Source organism: Ambystoma mexicanum, chromosome 10 (genome assembly GCF_040938575.1).
Source record: "Ambystoma mexicanum isolate Mex_15411 chromosome 10, UKY_AmexF1_1, whole genome shotgun sequence".
Lineage (NCBI taxonomy): Eukaryota > Metazoa > Chordata > Amphibia > Caudata > Ambystomatidae > Ambystoma > Ambystoma mexicanum.
The window spans coordinates 1,485,059,462-1,485,079,288 of record NC_090932.1 but is presented as its reverse complement, the minus strand read 5'-3'; the positions used below and the strand labels follow the sequence as shown (position 1 = coordinate 1,485,079,288).

The window sequence follows — 19,827 nt, the reverse complement described above, 5'->3', positions numbered from 1 at the left end:
CCGCATAATACAAGTAATCTCCTGAGCCTCCACTCATTCCAACATTAAAATTGCCCCCCAGTTATCCAAAGAGTAGGAGAAGGCATCGTCTACACCGGTGCTTGCATCTAGTCGTAAAATGCATTTAGAGAGGAACCTCTAGCAGAATGTTTTGTATTATAAAAAGTCACCATGCCGTACTGCAAATGTGTACCACCTATGGTCAGTCTGACACATGATCATTGCTTCCGAGTTCCAGGGAGCATCTTAGTACGGTCGATACAGCCACTGCCAGCCCACCAGCATTTTCACCCATTTTAGTTGTCTCTGTGTCGCCAGTTAACTTCCTTCTCATCAGAGACAATCGCCTCATACATTTCAGAGATCACCCTTTGAAGGATTCTGTCCCTTAAAATGCGTGCAGTTGTGTTAGTGGTCTCATGACGTTAGTTTTTAGTCCCATGTGCCAGTGTCTTAACTACCAGTATTTGAACCCCTCTTCCTATCCCACCTTAGAATCTCATTTGCAGTCTCCAAAGGATCTGAGAGCATCCTCATGAAAAATGTATCTGTTAGGTAACATTTTGATCTTTATGATAAATCTTCTTGACCTGAGTGAACCCCAGAACTTTTTACTGGACTTGGTCATTATTTTACCTTGTCCCTAGGTGGAATCTTTTTCCCCTCTCACCTAGTATTTTACTCTTTGAATGGGTTCCCTTTGTATGTCTTTCCAGAGTGTATGATTGGAGTTCTAGTTTCATATGACTTTGGATGGACTATAAGGTATTATGGCAGCACACAGCATTTTAAATGCAGTGGCTTCCTTTTAATTCTCTTCTTATTTCTTGGGTGAACTACTGTTCACAAGACGTAAAGTGGGATTCACATTCCCTTTATATTGATTTTAGTGAGCCAGCACACCCCACCTTATGTAAATTGCTGGAGATGCAACGTATCCCCTTTCTTACTTACCTGGTAACATTTTTGTTATAATCAAGTTTACTTCAATGGCTGGTGGCAGTGGTTTTACCTTAATGAATGTTAGTCATTATTACTGGTAGGCTGTCAAATCAGCCTTAGTAATGTCCAGGAGGACCAGCATTCTGCTAGAATGCTGGGCTCCTTTTTTTGCCATTTCTCGTTTGCTTATTATTTCCTAGGTCCTATTCTGCCATTCTAGGTGGGAACGACCTTGGTTGATGTTTTGTCTGGCGGGAATCCTTTGTATTCCTGCCAGAGGCTCCAGAGTGTCTGAGAAGGAAGGAAGCAGGGGAGGAGTCCAAATCTCTGCAGCCCTTTGTCTTTCACCTTACCTGAAAGGAACCATTTCCCAATCGGGGGCTGGCTGTCCTGATTGGACAGCCAAACTGCCCCTTCTGTAAACTTCAGGGAGAGTTTGCAGAAGGCGTGCTGTAATTCCTGATAAATACTCTGATCCTGGAAGCTGTCGACAAGTCACCACTGGGGCTGAATCCACAGAGGAAGATGAAGAAAATACATCATTAGCGATTTCCAGTGACCAGAGAGCCAGCTGTGTAACCAGAGCATGATGCAACCCTTCCTTCCAAACGACCTGGGGGCCCGAATGAGACGACTCCTAGCCAGAGGCTGGTGAGATCCACTAGTGTCAAGAAGACCTGCATTTTGAGCCATCCCAGAAGTGCTGCGGCCTCGCTGGACTAGAAACCGCTAATACCCTGGGACCTCAAACCCAAGTCCAGTGCATGGTCTTCCCAAGTCCGAATCCATCTGAAACTTTGGTGGAATCCTGCTGGATCTCCAGAGACACGATTCAAATCCCCGACATCCCCTCACCCGAGTGCAGGACTGAGAGAGTCAAGAGAATCCGACCAGTGACATTTGTTCTTCATCTGGCTCCTGTAAAAGGGTGCCAAATCCACAGAGCAGAGAAAATCCATGCAGAAACCTTTGCTAGACACCTCCTCCGATGACTGCTGCTGCAAGTTCCCATCCAGTGTCCAGTTTTTTCGTTTCCAGACCAAGAATCCAGGGACCGGGTCCTGTGCTGCTGCATCCTGAAAGCATCCACTCTGAAGCTCTTCTTTTCTCCCAAGGTACTGTGTTGGCTTGGGTAATACTTACCTTAAGTCTTGTGTGCATCCTGTGAGGATGAATGGGTGATTTGTGTAGTTAGCTGTTTGCCCATACCACTTGCCCAGGCCTAATGCTGGAATGCACATAGGGAGTCTTCTGTGATGTCCCTAAAACACTTCCAACTAATTTTAAAGTGAATACTTACTTGTTTAAAAAGATCTCCTATGGAAATGTCACTTTCCTGCTACTGAACCCTATCCTGAGATAAGGATTCTGTCTTGAAAAGTATAACACGTGTAAAAGTACTTACTTGCTAAAGAAAGGATTGTGGTAACTGTATCTATGTAACATAATGGGTTACAAGGGGTCCCTAAGTTTATAATAAACGTTGAGTTGCATTCTGCCCCCTCTAAAAAATATATGCTATTTGAGTGGTGTTTCCCCCTTCTGAAAAGTAATACGTGTTGGTACTGTTTTATTATTCTTAACTGAATGAATATGAGTGTAAAAGCTTACCAATAGGGTTTACCTACCTTGAACTACAGATTGTCATTCTTATAGTGTACCATTGGGTTTTGCTTTCCCTGATCTGCTAAGTGAATTTCTAAAACTGTCTTGAAGTTAATAATACTCGTCTTTGAGTTACTTGTAGCCCCTCTTAAAAGTATATGGGTCTTTACTTCCCTTGAACAGCTGCTGCTCTTCGTAACCGGTATTATTGAGTTTTGCTTTCCTGAATTGCTTAGTGCATTGTAAAATATTTTTTTGAGTGTGCATAAAGAAAGTATATCCAGAAAGTATGTCAGTTGCTTTACTAGCTCGTAACTGTGTTCTACAAAGTAATATATGTTACAAGGTGTATACTTGTAACTGGGTTTGTTTATTAAGTGATTTCTGTAACCCAGTGTCACTGCATGACTGGCAGGGTCCACTACCCTTGAATTACTGATTGTATTCTAAAAAGGTATATATAACCTGGTTTTACGCCCCAAGAATAGTTGACTGCCATTCTGAATGCGTTGTGGGTTTGACTCACCTTGACTGCTTAGTGTATTCTGTTAAGGATTTCAATCAGGCGACACACATTTTGGTCTCGGCCTAGTATGTGGTGCACAACTGAGTTGCTTTTCTCCTTATTTTATTCAGATTCAATTTGAGATGGTACACAACTTGTATGACACCCCCTTTTCAAATATCCCGGGTCACAATGGACCATGAAACAGGCTGGTTGGTAAAATGCAATATTTATTTATTTTAAAATTCAAAATAAATCATACAATTTTTAATATGGGGCAGCAATCACCAATGGGGTGATAATTGCAATGAGAATGCGAGCAATGCACTTGGTTTAACCTTCTAGTGGAAGATATACAAAACACCAGGGAACAGGAGCACTTTTTGATTTAGGAAAGATAGCGCCCAAGATAGGATTTCCCCCTGCAATGTTCCCTCAGCCCACAAATACTCAATTCTGAATGGATAGAAAGACAGCAGGGAATCAGAAACAAGAGGCAGAAAACAGAGTCAAAATCATCCACCCTTCCCTCACCAAATAAGAGTGGAAAACAGATTTTAAACCCCTTGCAATGTTATGAAATGACACTTGGAAATGGACAAATAATTTATGTGCGGTTAAAACTTTAAGGTAAATACAATTCCTCACAAAAGCAACAATGCATAGACACTAAATCACCAGCAATGGATTACCAAGAGCATACAATTGAAAACTGAGTGGAAAGCTTAAAACGGATTGCAGCCAAATGACATGTGTAAAAGTTGCATTTCCTTTCAATTTCCGTGTAAATTTACTCAAACTGTTTCGTATAAAATATTGCAAATCATGATGTGGTTTTTAGTCTGGGGAACAGCAGTACATCACAGGGATATTAAAGAAGTGAAAGAATGGGGGTAGCTGCAGTTTTGAATGAAATTTTCAGATTGAAATGGGGTTCAGTTTAAGAAAAATAAAGCGGTCAAAATTAAAACTTCAGTTTTGAAAGAAAAGCAAGTGTTACTTGAAATTAATTATGTAGACTATATTGTTGAAGAGGAACACAGTAAGCACCAAGGTTGATTTGCGAGGTCAACCTTACCACCCCAGTGGTTAACCTCAACAATAAAATATATGGAAATTAGTCGGATTACTCGAAATATAGCTAAGGGTTTACAGTTTATACCAGACAAAAATGAAAAGAGAGATGGCGCTAGCACTAGAATCAAGGGCAGGGTTGCACAGATAATTCTGACAGTTTTAACAAGTTATCAGGATAAGGATAGGACGGCTTTGAGTGTGGGATAAGGACAAATGCAAGACAAGATAGACTATGGATTTCTATGGGGTAGGGATTATACTTACAGTCCACTTTTAGTTTGGGATTTTTGGACTCAACAGGTTCTGGTCGCCACACGGCAGTGCGCCTGGCAAAGGACAGCTGGGCAAGGTCGGGTCACTGGATGGTAATTCTGGTCACACGATGGCACGGGTACCTTTGGGTGCAGTTAGTTGGCAGCAATTAGTGGTATCAGGATGCTTCCCAAAGAATACCAGAGCTTTCTCCCTTTGGTTATTTGGGATTTTAGAATTGAGGCCTTGCTGGAAGGGTTAGGAATGCTTAGGCCTTGTAGTTGGCATCCGGACTCAGCAGGATGAATGGAACAGGAACGCCGGTGCAGGAAAACCAGGAAGAGTCCGTGTCTAGAGTCTGGTCAGGGACTCTTATTTATAATACATAGGGACATCAAAGTATATGGCTGGGCAGGCTTGACTAAGCAAACCTCTAACCAACTGGATTGGTCGGGGGTGCTAGTCCCCGCCTCGCTCTCAGCTGATTGGTTTTCAAGAGAACGAAGTTAGATTTATGATGTGAATTTTACAATGTTCAAAAAACTCCCACAGTTATTTTAGCTGAAATCCGATTTTGTCACAAATGGTACATTTATACAGTTGAAATCTCTTAGCAAATTCTATACACAGGTTACATATTTTGTGTAGAGCATAGCACTCCAACTCTGCAATCCATGAGACATCGTTTCTCCCTTCGAATACTTTTTGGTAATTTTCAGTATGAACGATACGGCCTAAAATTCCATAACTTTATACACATGTGTGGATTATCATAAGGGATGTAAGTATAAAAATTTGCATTGGCATCATGGATATTTCCCTTGTAATCCCTGATTCTTTGCCCTTTCTATTCCCAAGGGGTCAGTGAATTCTGCCAGGTCTTAAATGAAAGCCCATAAAATCACTTTTAAACTGCAAAATATTTAAATTTTTACAAAGTCCTGCTGCAGAGATAAAAGTCTTCACATTTTTATTCATAAATAATCTTTGGAAGCAAATGGCAGTCCTTTGTCACTGGACCATTTTTTTTTCTTCAGCTGCCACAAACTGTCATTTCATCCAGAGCAAAGTGGGGTTTTCCCAGCCTGATTGAAGGTTTATTGCCCCTTCCCCACTTCACACTTCCACTGTCAGAGGGTTCAGCCCAGACTGGATTCTGTCCAACCTAGTAATTATCACAGAGGTGTTAGTATCTACTGAGAGGTCATTTTGTTTGTCATCCTCTCAGCAGAAACCTGAACGTTTATGGCGGTTCCCTTCCTTGAGGGAAGCCTTAGCTCTGCCAACTGGAATAACTTGTTTTTGGATGCTGGCAAAATCTAGCCAAGTCAGTTTAAAACCTTTATTTTCTTTTATTTGGTCCTGAATAAAAAAAACAAGCCTGTTGGAAAGACAGCCCATATGCGTTTCCCAGCAGCCAACCCCTTCACATTGATAGGTAATGGCAGACTTTCATTCAACAGTTTACTTTTTAAAACAGGCATTTTTCTTTCCTTTAGTTTGCAAAGGCCCATTTTTACATGTGTGGTGAAAAGCTGGCATTTATTTTTTAAATTCGGTTTAGCATCTCCATCAGATTCCCACACTGTCTTGCTGCTATAGTTATTTTCTTGTATGCAAGAGTTTTGTTTCAAGCACAGATGCATTGAAATTGACATGGCTCAGATGGCTGGAGTTTCTTTTAACTACTGATCTTTGATACTTTGTGAAGAAAATGAACGCGCTTTCCCATGTAGGTAAAAGTGAAGTTCCTTTGTTGATTTTTCTCAGAGTTGGTTTGACAGAGCCTGTCATTCAGAAATCATGCTTGGTTTTGCTGAAGCACAATGGGGTAGACTGGGCATGGCAAGGCCTTATTAAGAACAGTGGTTTAAAGAAGAACAGATGGAAATAGCATCATAGCAGCATTATTTAAAGGTGAAAAAGTTTCCTTTTTAATGGGGATATTGGCCATGCAGCAAGGCAACGCTGCTTTTTCACTTTATTGCATTTCGATATGTCAGAACACACTGGCACGCTCCCTCTCAGTGTGTCTCCTTGTTCCATCCTGCCCAATGTATGCTTGTCAAGATGGTGCAGCCATCTTTTTGTTGCTGCAAAACGCAGTTTTGAGGCCATGGTGCTCACAGGAGCCAGAGCAACCATTTTGCTGTTTCTGCTGAAGCGCAGCTTGGTTTTGGAGAAATTCTGTTGGTCAATGTAGCCCACAATTCGTTATAAATATATCCTTTGGGTTGCAACCAATACGTATTGAGTTGGTTCTTATAATTATGTTTATAGGACATATTATAGTACTTACTTAACCAAGATTTATCTTGGCCTACTTGTATTTAAATAAACCCTTTATTTTTACAATACATAGTGTTTCAGTGTTTCTTTGGACCATATGTATGCTACAATTTCTTTCTACCAAGCTACAGCTCTCTCTCCCCCTCTAAGATAAGCCTGGCTGCTCCGTCTATGCTATCAAATGTGGTCAGCCTTATACTAAGAGTGGAGTTTTATACTGCCTCAGATATGGTTTTATGAAGCCCTTAGTGGGACTTTAGAAAACCTTTCCTAACAGTCTCCAGCTTTGTGACACCCTCCCTTGCTCCAACATTCTTAGGACCGTTCCTATAACCCCATAGTGTAGGCTTTATTATTGGTGAAAAGGGAGAAGGAAAGGTAATATAGGGTCCCGCTTTATTTACCGCGTCCATGCCTCCAACATGGCTTTCATTATTGCATTTATGTAAAGACTTGAGGCTCTAGGTTTTTTGCTTAACCACAACTGAGTCCATATGTGCGGCCCGACTAAGGATTGCTCAATGAACACCTATTTTTCCATCGAGAAATATTGCATCCATTCTGGGAGAATGTGTAGCTTGGAGGCCAGGTAATATTTGTAAAGATCTGGGCATTCCAACCCCTCATTTGCTTTTGGGGCCAGTACAATCTTCGTACAGACTCTTACCTTTTAACTACCCCATATGAATTTCAACAGACTTAGCCATTTTTTTTAGCTCTTTTCTACTGTTTTGAATGGGAACCGACTGGAACATAAATAGCACACTTAGGAGGATGTTATTTTTTTATGGTTGCTATGCGCTGCAGCCAAGAAAGGCACAGTCCCCTCCATTTAGTGAGGGATTTTTTAATTGCTTGAAATACACCCAAATAGCGGGCTTTATATAGTTCACACATGCTTGATGTCAAATTAACTTACAATACCAGATAGATTTCTCTGCCCATCTGGACCTAACCAGTTTCCCAAGCTTCTGCAATTCGTCTCCTTTCATGTTAAAATGTCATATTTCAGACTGTCTCATTTATTTCGAAACCCAATACCTCACTGAGGTTCTTCAGTTAGAATCGCTGACATGGATTTGTTCGGGTTTGAGATTTGTGCCACTTGTGTCTTCAGCTTGCCATAACATTATAGAAGGTAAAATGTGTTCCGTTGAGGTAAGTGAACTGCAGAAAAGAACACCCCAAACCCACAACTCAAACTCCCATCTCACATAACACCACCGATCCCAACCAGACAAGGGAGAGTTTGGAAGTGGAATTCACGCACATGCAATTCCTATGGTGGGAGCTGGAAATAGATATGCCACTCCCGGCCTTTACTCTAATTTTCTCAGGGACAATCCCTCGGGTTCTCAGAATTGCTGAGCCCATTTACTTTTGTGAGTGGTCTGGTATCAAAGGTTCCAGGGGCGCTGGGTGCACTTGATAGTTTGGAATTCAGGATTGGGTCCGGCTTGACAGCAGTTCCGTGCTCCAGCAAGCAATTGCAGATGTCTGGATGCAGAACGGCCCAGGCACTTCAGAGCAGCAGCCACAGCAGGTCCCATAATGTCAGGAGATCCCAGGAGATATTAGACAGGCAGCAGCAAAGATCACTCCAATCAGGGGGCCACAGGTGACATACATGATGGCGAAGAAGAGGACTGGTCTTGGGCCACAAGCTGACAACCTACATAGGTCCCAAGTTGCATCTCCGAACCAAAAGGTAGCATCAGCGTTGCCTTTGATGAAGCTGGTCAGCTCACAGGTGGGTTCTGGAACGTTTCTGAAGGCAGGATCCTTGTGACATTTTTAAAAATCCCACTATACCTGCAGGGCGAGTTCTTTAGTTTACATACTTGAGCTAAGAGAAATGCACTTGCCCCTAAGGGCATTTAACATGGTGCATGTCGCCATAAGCACACTTCATATTTGGTGTAATGCTATCAAGCATGCACACTGAAACTTGTATTTACCATTTACTGCAAACAAAGTGCGTTTGCAGTAAATGAAAAATAAGTTGCTAACATCCCCAATACTCACCAGCAAGGTTGTGTAACATGGAACTGGTGCTTGCCCTTCAAAAAAACGACTGGCCAATGATAGTGGGTTAGTAGATTTTGCAAGCCCTGGTGTTAAATGATAGGAGTGCACACAAAAAAACAGAACACAAAGTAGAACATATCTGCTGCCACCAGCCTATCCTGGACACATCATACAATTAACGGAAATGGTACAAAAGGAAATGGATACAAAGTACCCCTGCAGCACTTCACTGCATGGTGATGTGTGCTATATAACAAAGGAATCACACAAAAGGGGACAAGGTCCTCCTACATTGGTAATCATAAGGGCTGAAGAGGGCTCCTAAAATAGCACTGTGAGGCAAGGGAAAGAAAGCAAAAAGACCTACCTCCAAAAGAAAATCAAGTTAAAGTGACAGCCATAGCAAACAGATGAGAATTCCACTGATTTCAATGCAGGAGAAAGCTGCAAAAAGAAAATGTTTCCTAACAACCATATACCCACGTCCTGTCCGTGTCCAGATAAGTAAGCTGCATTCCTGCACCCCATAATTTCTGAACAAAGCCCCAAAGCATGTGTTAACCTCAATGAAAGAACGGGTAACATGCAGCTACCAGCTACAATTAGCAGATAAATAAACAATAACCTTGAATTCTTTGCTTGTCTATGGCAGGTGATCCCCCAAAGGGAGAGAGTATGCCACCCACTCTCAAAAGGCATGTAACCATTAGCTGGCACAATCAGAATTGGTTTCATGCATCATTTAGTCATATCCTTGAGTCTCTTCAAACAACAATTACCGTGCATCGTTACCATCATCTTGTATTGACTTGTTAGAAGAGTAGTATGAAAATATACTCGTCTGGATGCTGCTCGCCACACTCTACTGGCAAGGCCCTCCTCTTACCTTCTTCGTCTGCCCTCACCCATTCCGTGTCACCCCCGGTGTGTCCAGGCCCTTTTGGCATCTCCTTCTGAATCCCCTCCTAACAGCCCCCCCCCCCGTGCGCCCTCACACGTCCTCCGCCTCGCAGCCTGCATCTTTCTCCCTTATCCATTTCTCGTTGCGACCGTCAGTCCATATGCCCCAACCCCGAAGTCTCACTAGCCATCGCATGGATTGCATCTAATATGTGAAACCACCATCATCAACGCTCTTTCATACTGGCCTGCTCACCTCTACAGACTATGTCGCATCTTCTATGCATACCGGCCGCAGTGACTTCATTACCTTTTTTTTTCTATGTCTGCGCTACTAGACTTCCAACCGAACTGTACCCTGGGTTCCTCTGTCTCACTTTGCATTCGCCCTTCACTGTCCCTCTCTCAGTCTGCATCTTCCATTGTGACCAGAATATTCGAATCTATATGTTTCTGCGACTGCTGCCTTTCTGAAACTGGGCCTCTCCCCCTCTCTTTTGGGAAAGTCAAATCTGTTCTTGCTAATGCTGCCTCTTTTTAAATTTGGCTGTGCTGTCTCACTCTGCATTAGCCTCTTACCTGCTTAATCTCAGCCTGTAACCCGTCTCGAGGCCATCAAAATCTAATCCGTGTGCTGCCCGATAATGGCTCGCTCTGCTTATTTGTTAGACTTTTTTACCTCCTTTTGAAAGTGAAATCTGTGTGTTTGAAACTACTGGCTGTGCTTAAAAGTTGGCCTTTTTACCCTTGTTTTAGAAAGTCAAATCTGTTTGCGTTTTGTAATGGTTGCTACGCGTAATAGCTGGGCTTTTTACACCTCTATTGAAAGTTAAATCAGCATTTTTTTAAACTATTGGAAGTGCCTTCATAGTTGCCATCTCCCTCTCGATGGAATCATATATGCGTGAGCTTGCAATTGCTAGCTGTATCTTGGTTCTTTTTTCCTCGGTCCTCTTATCTCGCTTCCTGTTGTGGTGCTTTCTGCTGTGTTCTGTAACCTAGGCCTTATCCCTCCCGATTACTTTACTTATTGCTCATTTGATTCATCTGCGCCTGTCTGCTGCTAGGCCACCTGGTGAGTTCCTCATGCATTGTTTAGTCTCTCTCCGTTTCTTCCCCCCACATCACCGCCTGGTGCTCGCCATCTCCCCTATCAGCTCTAACTGCCACTCTATCACCTCTTCTATAAGTTTGGAAAGAAAAAGTTGAAGGAAGCACTCCTGCTCTCCAAAGCGCCCACCACTGACACCTATGTCAATGCATCCTCTAGTACCATCACTGACATCCTCTCCGTTGTCCCCTCTCAGGACCTATGGGCTCCCCCCATATGGTCTCAATCCTCTCACATTTCTCTTCTTCCCCCATTAATGGTGGAACCAGATGGGAAGTACTCTTAGCACACTTTTCATCGTCTAGGTGGATCATTAATGTCTATCTGAATGGCAATGTCAAGGCCCAGGGCTCTCAGCCCATCCTCCTCCTCCTTGATAGGCGTCTTCCTGTCTCTCACCAACTTCCTTCCTTCGCTTCCATTCCTCCCTCTACCACCCCCCTGGATCCTTTGCCACCACTGACGGTTGTACCACATCCCCACACCCCTCCTTGGAAAACGTTCAAAGGGGGCAACCAGCTCCACTTATGCTCATTCTGTCATTAAACACTCTTCTGACATCGGTCTCCTTCTTGAAAACGTTGACCTTGACGTTCTAGCCCTCACTGAGACGTGGTTCAATGTCATCTCTGTCAATGTGCTCGACACTCTTCTTCCAGAGGGCCTCAAACACATCCACTGATAAACAGGCCTGTCGCCTGCTCCAAAGGCAATACCGTCTCTCCATCCACTCCAAGATGAGGGCCCACATCCAAGCCCGCATCTCTGGGTCCTCCAACAATACGGGTGAACTGTTAGACCTGTAAGGAACTCGCCAATCCTACCGCAGTTTCCACTTCTCTTCATCGCAGGCCCTCTGTACTGCACTGTCCTCCCATTTCACAATCAAAACACAGGACATCCTGTCCTCACTCTCCTCTACCCCCAACCCCCCTACTTCCCTATCTGCTCTCAGGCCTCTCTTGGCCCCCCTCTTCCCTTCCCCCATACGCTCCTTCTTCTCGTCCCATAGCACCAGATGAGGTCTCTAAAGCAGTCCGCTTTATGAAAGTCTCCTCCAAACTTCCCTGCTCCTCCAGAACCATCAAGGACAACATTTCCCCTCTCATTCCTGCCTTGGCTGATTTCTGTAACCATTCCTTTGCCACTGACTCCTTCCCACAATCCCGCAATCCCTCAAGCACTCCCTTGTGCACCCTCTCCTAAAAAAGCCATCTGCTGACCCCCCCTGTCTGGCTCACTACCGCCCTATCTCCACTAACCCCCTTCCTAGACAAACTCACGGAAAAGTTGGCCATCTCCCAACTGACCCACCACACTGAATCTGTTTGCTGTCTCCATGACCACCAGTCCGGCTCTAAAGCATCCAGATGCACAGAAACTGCTCTCTTGAACACCTGTGAAGACCTGCTCTCAAGCCTTGATTTCAACTCTCCTCATCCTTCTTGATCTGTCCTCTGCCTTTGACACGGCCAATCATGCCACCCTCATATAGCAGCTTCATAATACCTTTGGTATCACGGACCTAGCACCTGGATTGATTGACCTCCTTCCTATCTAACCGACCTTCCTAGGTGCAACTGGGCCCTTGCCTCCCCTCCATCTCACTCTCTACCTGCAGCGTCCCTCAAGGCTCTATCCTATCGCCTTGGCTCTTCAACATCTACCTTACCCCTCTGGTCCACTTGATTTCCTCCTTCTCTCCTCATTTCCAGTGTTATGCTGATGACAAAGCTCTTCAAGTTTCCCTCGAATGCCCCCCTTTCTTCCTCCCCTCTCATTCCTGACTGTTATTCAGGCATGATGCATGGCTAATGATCTCTGTCTTAATGCCAGTAAGATCGAGATACTGGTCATAGAGACCCCTGCTCCCTGCTTCCCTTCCACTCTCTGGCTGCCCTCCATGGGTCTCCTTCCCCTCACCATCCTGTGAGGCTAAAATCCTTGGTGTCATCTTTGTATATATATATATATATCTCTTTCTCTCTATTTCCCTCCCTCCCTCTCCTTCTCTCTCTCTCCCTCCCTCCCTCCCTCCCTCCCTCCCTCCTTCTCCTTCTCCCTCCCTCTCCTTCTCTTTCTCCCCTCACATTATGGACCTTACAAAGAAGGCCCACTTTCAGCTTCACCTCCTCAGAGGCATTCTCCCCGTCCTTACCTTCCACCAGAAACTCGAATGTCTCTACAGCTCTGGTTCTCTCCAGGCCGGACGACTGCAACAGCCTCTTCCTCAATCTACCCCTTTCCTCTCTTCGACACCTTCAACTAAACCAGAATAGGACTGCAAGACTTATCCTTGGCCTCAAGCCCAGGGACTGCATCTCTACATGCCCTTTAATCTCTCCATTGGCTCCCAGTGGCTGCAAGGATCAAATTCAAGACCCACTGCATCATCCACAAGGCTTTCTAGTGCCTGGGATTCCGCTACATCCAACTCTCACTAAATACCTTCCTGCTTGAGCCCTTCGGTCCTCTAGCTCAAACTCTCTGCAGATCAGATGTTTTCCCAAGCAGAGAGTGTGGGGTAGATCTCTCACTTCGGCAGGTGCCTCACTCTGGAATGGCCTCCCTGCCCGTCTCAGACTTGAGCCAGACCATTTTAAGTTCCGGAAGCTTCTGAAGACCCTGCTCTTCTTTACCTCCTTCCCTCTCGCCCTCCCTTGCTCATCCCCCCACCTGCCACTGCGACTGGCCCCTCATCTGCTATACAGAGCACGAGGCCCCCCTTGACCAGTCTATACCAGCACCCCGAACCACCACCACGCAAACCAGCACTGCCCTTCTGGGGCCCATTCCCTGACTAGCCTGGTGGGTTTGGCTTTCCCTCCCGTTGTCTGGTCCACCCCCCCTTCCTCGCACTTAGCCGGTGGACCACCCTCGGCATCCCCTGGCACTTGTCCCACTACCCCCCCCCCCAGTACTTTCCTAGCCCCTGGGCCCTTTTTCCTCTCCCCCATGCCTTTATTCCCCCACCCCCGACCGTTCACTTACCCCCACCACTACTCCCCTTCCCCCTTTCACTTCTTGTTATTGCACTTGCACGATCCGAACGGCACAAGGCCTAGTAGGACCGTTGTTTATGTCCCCTGTTTCCCCGCCTCCTATTGTCTTGTGGCATCTGGAAAAACCATTTGTTGCAGTGTGCCTTATAAATGTTCAATAAATGTTCAATATATAAATAAATCCCACTTGTTTCTTTATGTGGCGTAGACCTTTTTTCTTTGCCTCCAAGTTCTCTTATGCCTTGTAGGGATTGTCCTCCATCTGTGATCGGGTCATTGTATTTCTGTTGCCGCTTGCAGGTTTACTCCTATAATGGACATTGCTTCCATATTAATACAGTGCACTTATTTTCCGAAAAGCTCCATCGATATTGGGAACCTTAGATTACCTTACTTTTTCAGCCACTGGTCTGAAGGCCTGGCTTTTTGCAAGGTAAAAATCAAGATGTCTTGGAATATACGAATGGTCTGTTGTGTTAACAGACGATACCTAGTTCTCATGAGGCTCACGAGGGGCAGTGTAGGAATGTAATTTCAGGATTACATCCCTGGGCTGTTTTGAAACCTTCATGGACTGGTCAGACTTGGACATGGTCTAGGATGATTTACTCCTTCACAATCACCAGGAAGACCAAGTGAAACATGTGTAGTGTCTAATACTAAATGTATTACTTCTGTCCTTTCAAGAAAGTCTAAAAACCTCAGGTTTTAACGCCTATGTCTGTTCCCGAGGTTTTTGATGGAAGGGAACAATGCTTCCAGTGATTGCTTGGGATCAACTATCTTAGGTTGGATATGAGTCATCATCTTGCAATATCGATCACAAGGATTCTGAATCCCCTTGAGCATTAAATTGGCGCATCTCCTGCTTCATTTTAGACATTGTACACAGATCTGCTGTAGCACCTTGTAATTTAACTGCAACAGTGTGTGAAATTTCTATCTTCCAATGCAGTTCAAACATCTTGTTTGATGAGGAAAGGATGGGTTGCACTTCATTGCAAAGCTATTTTGTTGTCCCTACATGATTCAATTTTAAGTATTTATTTTGTGTTGGAGACTCGAAGATGGAAATCGTTTCCACTTACTTGTGGATTTACATGTCAATGTCTATTGTGCCACTCTGTAAGTAATGTCTGGTAGCCCTTCTGACGAATGCAAGCATTGCTACGGGTCTCATCATTTTGATTTAAGTGAACATTTGAGTTAATGAGCAGCTGGTTATGTAGGGAGACACAAAAGCACACATGCTCAAACTTTGTTAACGCTACCTAAAGCTGCTTCAGAGGAGTATGTTTTCAGAGCTTTCCTGACTTAACAATAGCTGGTCATTTTGCCCTCAAGGGATAATATGTTGAGTTTAGTGCCATCTGTGCACAAGCATTATATCTCTGCAGATATCACTCTGTAGAATTTCAGAAATGTGGGATTTGTGGTGAACCAAAAGGAGGAGTCAGACAACTTATGGACATGTTTATTGTTGCCGTTTCCCTCCTATATCTTGCTGTATCGGTTGATATAACTCCTCTTCCTCTTTCTTGTCATTACTCTGGCTATATCTGTTTTTTAATTTTCTCAGTTGTGGTTGCTACGCCTTTTATTTCCATCTCTCCCCACCTTCTGTTCTGTGTTTCATTTTACTGTCTCTAAATGTATCTTTTGCTCTGCTTCTATCCCTCACTCCCATTGTGTGTTTGTCCTATTATTAACTGTTTCCCTTCTCGCTTTCTTTGTTGCCCTATCACATAGCTCATTGCTCTCTTCCTTTTGTTCGAATTCCTGTTTTGGATTGTCTAGTATGTTTTCTGCCCCTTCGGCCCCCCCCCCCCCACCCCACTGCACCTTTTCCTGTATTGCTTAGTTTCAGAGTTGCTCTTCCTCTCCTGTTTGTCTTTTAACATGGCACCAATAAATATCCTAAAAGCTGAAAATGCATTTTCTATTTAAAAATCTACTGCAGCTTTACCATTGGGTGCTCCTTTTTAGATGTGTGCAAACCTTCTTTTGGCCATTAGGGTAGGAATTATTAAAGGTTTGTCTGACCAGATGCAGCACTTGCTTGAATGCAGATGATTTACCAACACTGTATGCCATTACAAGTATAAGAGCCCATAGTGGCTGTGTGTTCGGAGCCATTACAAGTATAGCAGCCCAGATGAGATGTGTCTGTTCTGAGCCATTGTAAGTATAGTGGTCCTCATGCAATGTGCTTCTTCTGAGCCATTGCAAGTAGAGCAGCCCACATGAGATGTGTTTTCTGAGCCATTACAAGTATAGTGGTCCTCATGCGATGTGCGTGTTCTACTTCTGAGCCATTACAGGTATAGCAGCCCCAGTGAGGGGTGTGTTCTGAGCCATTACAAGTATAGCAGTCCTCATAGGATGTGCTTATTCTGAGCTATTACAAGTAGAGCAGCCCCAATTAGATGCGTCTGTTCTGTGCCATCACAGGTATAGCAGCCCCGATGAGGTGTGTGTTCTTAGCCATTACAAGTTCTGAATCACTGAAAATGTAGTTGTCCTTTTGATAAGTCGACAGTTAAGTCAACTCTGTTACAATTGAATATTATCTGCATCTTAAATTTACATCTCTGATTCAGACTCATTAACTCATCTATCAACAGGATGTGAACTAACAGGTTACACAATCTCTGCAGTAGGGTTATTGAACCACAGAGCTGACTTTCCCAACAGGCTGTTGACACTGAAAGGCACATAGGGTTAGGGCACTGGCAGTTCCATGTGGAGCTTGCCCGACAAAAATGGCTTTTCAAAAGCTCTTGGCCTGTTTGTACTATCCTACATTAGTCGGGAGATTCATAATGAGGCTTTGAAATGTGCTAGATTTTTGGCAGTGGGAATCAGTAATTGGACATGGGAGAAGCAGATATTTTGAAAAGCGCAAAACCAAGTAAACAGGATTGAAGTATATGACAGCAATGCCATCTTCTCACACTGTCAGAGGTTGGTGGGAAGAGCTCAGACACTGTTCTTGCTCTGTACTTTAGTTCACTGCAGAAAATGCCAACAAATGTTCGTGCTTTCTTAACAGAAGCTCTGTTAAGAAATTCAGGTACTGTCCCAAAACACAGCAGTCCTGCTGAGAATCAGCCCTGCTGTGAATATTTGGCATTGTGCCATGGCATGCGTATATAGCAGCCCTGTTGATAAATTATGCTACTTTCCCTGAATATATAGCAACCCTGTTGAGAGGTACCGGTACAATCGGGGCCACTGAAAATATATACAGCACTGCTTCTACCTGCATCCATTATACCTGCTTGGGGTGGGTGATCAGAAAGGGAGTTAAAGTTCAGACTGCATGCCTATCTATTTGTTGCTCTCTAAGAAAAGATACTATGTATAGTGCCCTTTCATGCACAGGAACACATGCAATGTTAAGATATTTTCTTTTTAAACATCTCCATATGTAAGAGCAAAAATGCTTTTCCTTCTCACAAAAGCCAAACAAATGCTTGCTGAGAGGCTCTCCTGAAAAGAAAACAAAGTATGAAATGCCCATGCTGCTGCAACTGCGCTGTCTCTATTAAAGCGGATTAAGACCATGGAAAATATAGCAGAAATGCAGCCCTTGTTTAAGACCATTTTCATTTTTACACAATACTTCCTGTTCCCTAAAGCAAAGTGAAAAGCATGTTCATGATTCAAGATGCTTTAATAACACTTTAACCTACAAAAGGCAGGCAGTTGAGCAAAGTGAACTAAAAACACAAATTCCATTTTACATTACTCAGAAAGTATTATCTTGATAGAATCATTAACAGAGGAGAGTGTTAAAAATAATTTAACAGACCAGGACTTCTCAGTTGCTTCTTTCAAGGAACTGTGTGGATTGCTAAAGTAAAGAGTGGATTTGCGCCTAATGCTGGCCAGGCTCTCACCAGTGAACTCCATGATTTATGCGTGCTGCCATAAATAGCCTGTGTAAGTGGTACGCAAGGAAGAATTAAAAGGGCTGTATTGACAAGATTTCTGTGCGTAAAAAGGCCTAATACGCACCTTATCAGGAAGGCTCAACAGGATGAAGGTTTGTAGGTATAAAGTGCGTAAGGTCAGTCCCACTCGTTAACCTAAATATTTGAAACCGGTGCTAAACACCTGATATGGGTAGCTATGGGGATAGCCCTTTCTGATCCCTGTATCGGAAAGAAAATCGACGTTTGCTAGTTTACCCCGAGTCCGCTAGTCATTCAGTGTATGAGTAATTTTCTGACAGGCAAGTGATGGGTCTCCCATGTATACCAAAAGAAAATCAGCATACAAAGAGACCGTCGTTCTCCCCAGAAGGCCATCGGAACCTCCGACCAGCTAGCGTCCATTCTCAGTCGAATTGCAAGGGGGTCAATGGCAAGTGTGAACAATAGGGCGGAGAGAGGACATCCCTGTGTTGTCCTTCTCCTTAGGGGGCAGGCCATAACACAATCTTTGAAGTCAAATGTTTCCAAGCAGAGCTCAACAAGAACATTGATGAACTTTTGACATCCCCGGTCCCCAAAATAAACACTCCCAGCCAAGGTATGACAACTTGGCACCTAGATTCCACACCAAGATCATGATTATCATGCAAAATATCTCAATCACTACCCTTTCCTGCTTCTCTCTCTTCACTCACAACAACCAAGTCAAAACCTTTTTTTTTACCAAATGTAAGCTCTACAATTGCCATTTTTATGGCTGTCCAGAAACAATCTACAAAAGCCTCCGGCCCGCAATCTTACATCACCTCCTGGACATTGTGCACCACTCGCTTAACTAAGACTTTGTCTCTGCTCAACTAGAATATATCCAATAATGACCGCCAATTCATTCATAAGCTCCTTGCGCTTGCTTGCTGCAAACAGCTCCAGCTTCACATAGAGAACAATTCCCTCCTTGAATCCCACCAGACAAACCTCCTGCCCAGAAGGTGCACTATGCTTGTCCTGGTCCTCTTGATGAGCACTCTACGAATGGCAGCAGATTTCAATGGCATCACGCCCATTTCCTCTGACTCACAATTAAGGTATGATCCAGCCATTTGCCAGAAGAGGGCTTACATTGCATATCTGCCATTTAGAAGTCAGGCAGAAGAGAAGGGTTGGCATAGGAGCTCCATATTTCCTCTCTAACAGCTCACAATCAGAACACAGGGATTCAGAAGTCTGGTAAATGCACTCAATCTTTACCCTGAAGCCAACACCGACAGGATGACGTCACGTACTGGAATCCTGACACTGGCAACAGCAGCCATATTTCTCGATATGGGTAGAGGGGTTTTGTAATGGATCGTGGAGGGGCATGTTTGCATAAGCAGGAGCAAAAACAACAAATGTTCCCTATCTGGTGCTGCCCACACAGTGGTTTCTGAACAGTTTCTACTATGGATGTCAAGAAACTAGGACTCGAGCAGGGTCTCTGCAAAATCCCCAGTTTACCTCTTCCAGGTACCACATTGTGCAGTAAATCCTTTATTCAATCCCTGGAATTCTATTAAAAATGAACCCACATTTGGAATTCTGTGCATGTATCACCCGTATATATTAACATTTGGAATTGAATGTCTTTGCTGCACATTTAAATGTTATGCAGAGTAACAAATAGAGTATCAAAGGCTTCCACTGACAAGGGGGTTCTCAATCAAAAACACCCACGTATGTAGCGAAATGCCACCATCAAAATGTTCACAGATTCAACCCCCTAGAAATAGTTGTGCTCATCTCGCACAGTGATGAGACAAAAAGAATACAACACTAATCTATCAAATAGTTTACATGCAAGTGATATTCAATCTAGAGATGAATTTCGCATGCAGAAAAAAAGCACCTCACAAACCACAGCTTGACAGAAGCTGCATTGTCTTACCTTCAGAGTCATTCAGCTCGCTCACATTTATCTGAGTGTCTTCAGACTTCCCATCAGCACCATCAACTATTGAGGAATTAAGGTCCGGCGCTGGGCTCGAATTACTGCTGTTTTCCTGCTTTATAGGTGATGCGTCCGCTAAGGAACTCTGGTTGCTGTTATCATCTTTAAGGATAACAAACATTTATAAATATAACACACATAGCATCATGGGGCTAAAGAGAACACAACACAATGAGAAAGGGGTTCTGTTC

At 43.8% G+C, this 19,827-nt stretch overlaps 1 protein-coding gene across 1 annotated transcript in view; it reads right to left on the bottom strand.

Annotated features, from left to right (window-relative positions):
* BCL7A (BAF chromatin remodeling complex subunit BCL7A) overlaps positions 1-19,827 on the bottom strand; it is a 158,760-nt gene that overhangs the window by 18,837 nt on the left and 120,096 nt on the right. Inside the window, exon 4 of the mRNA XM_069619594.1 lies at positions 19,574-19,738. Within this exon, the coding sequence (XP_069475695.1) occupies positions 19,574-19,738 (165 nt within the window). The remainder of the gene's footprint in view (positions 1-19,573; positions 19,739-19,827) is intronic.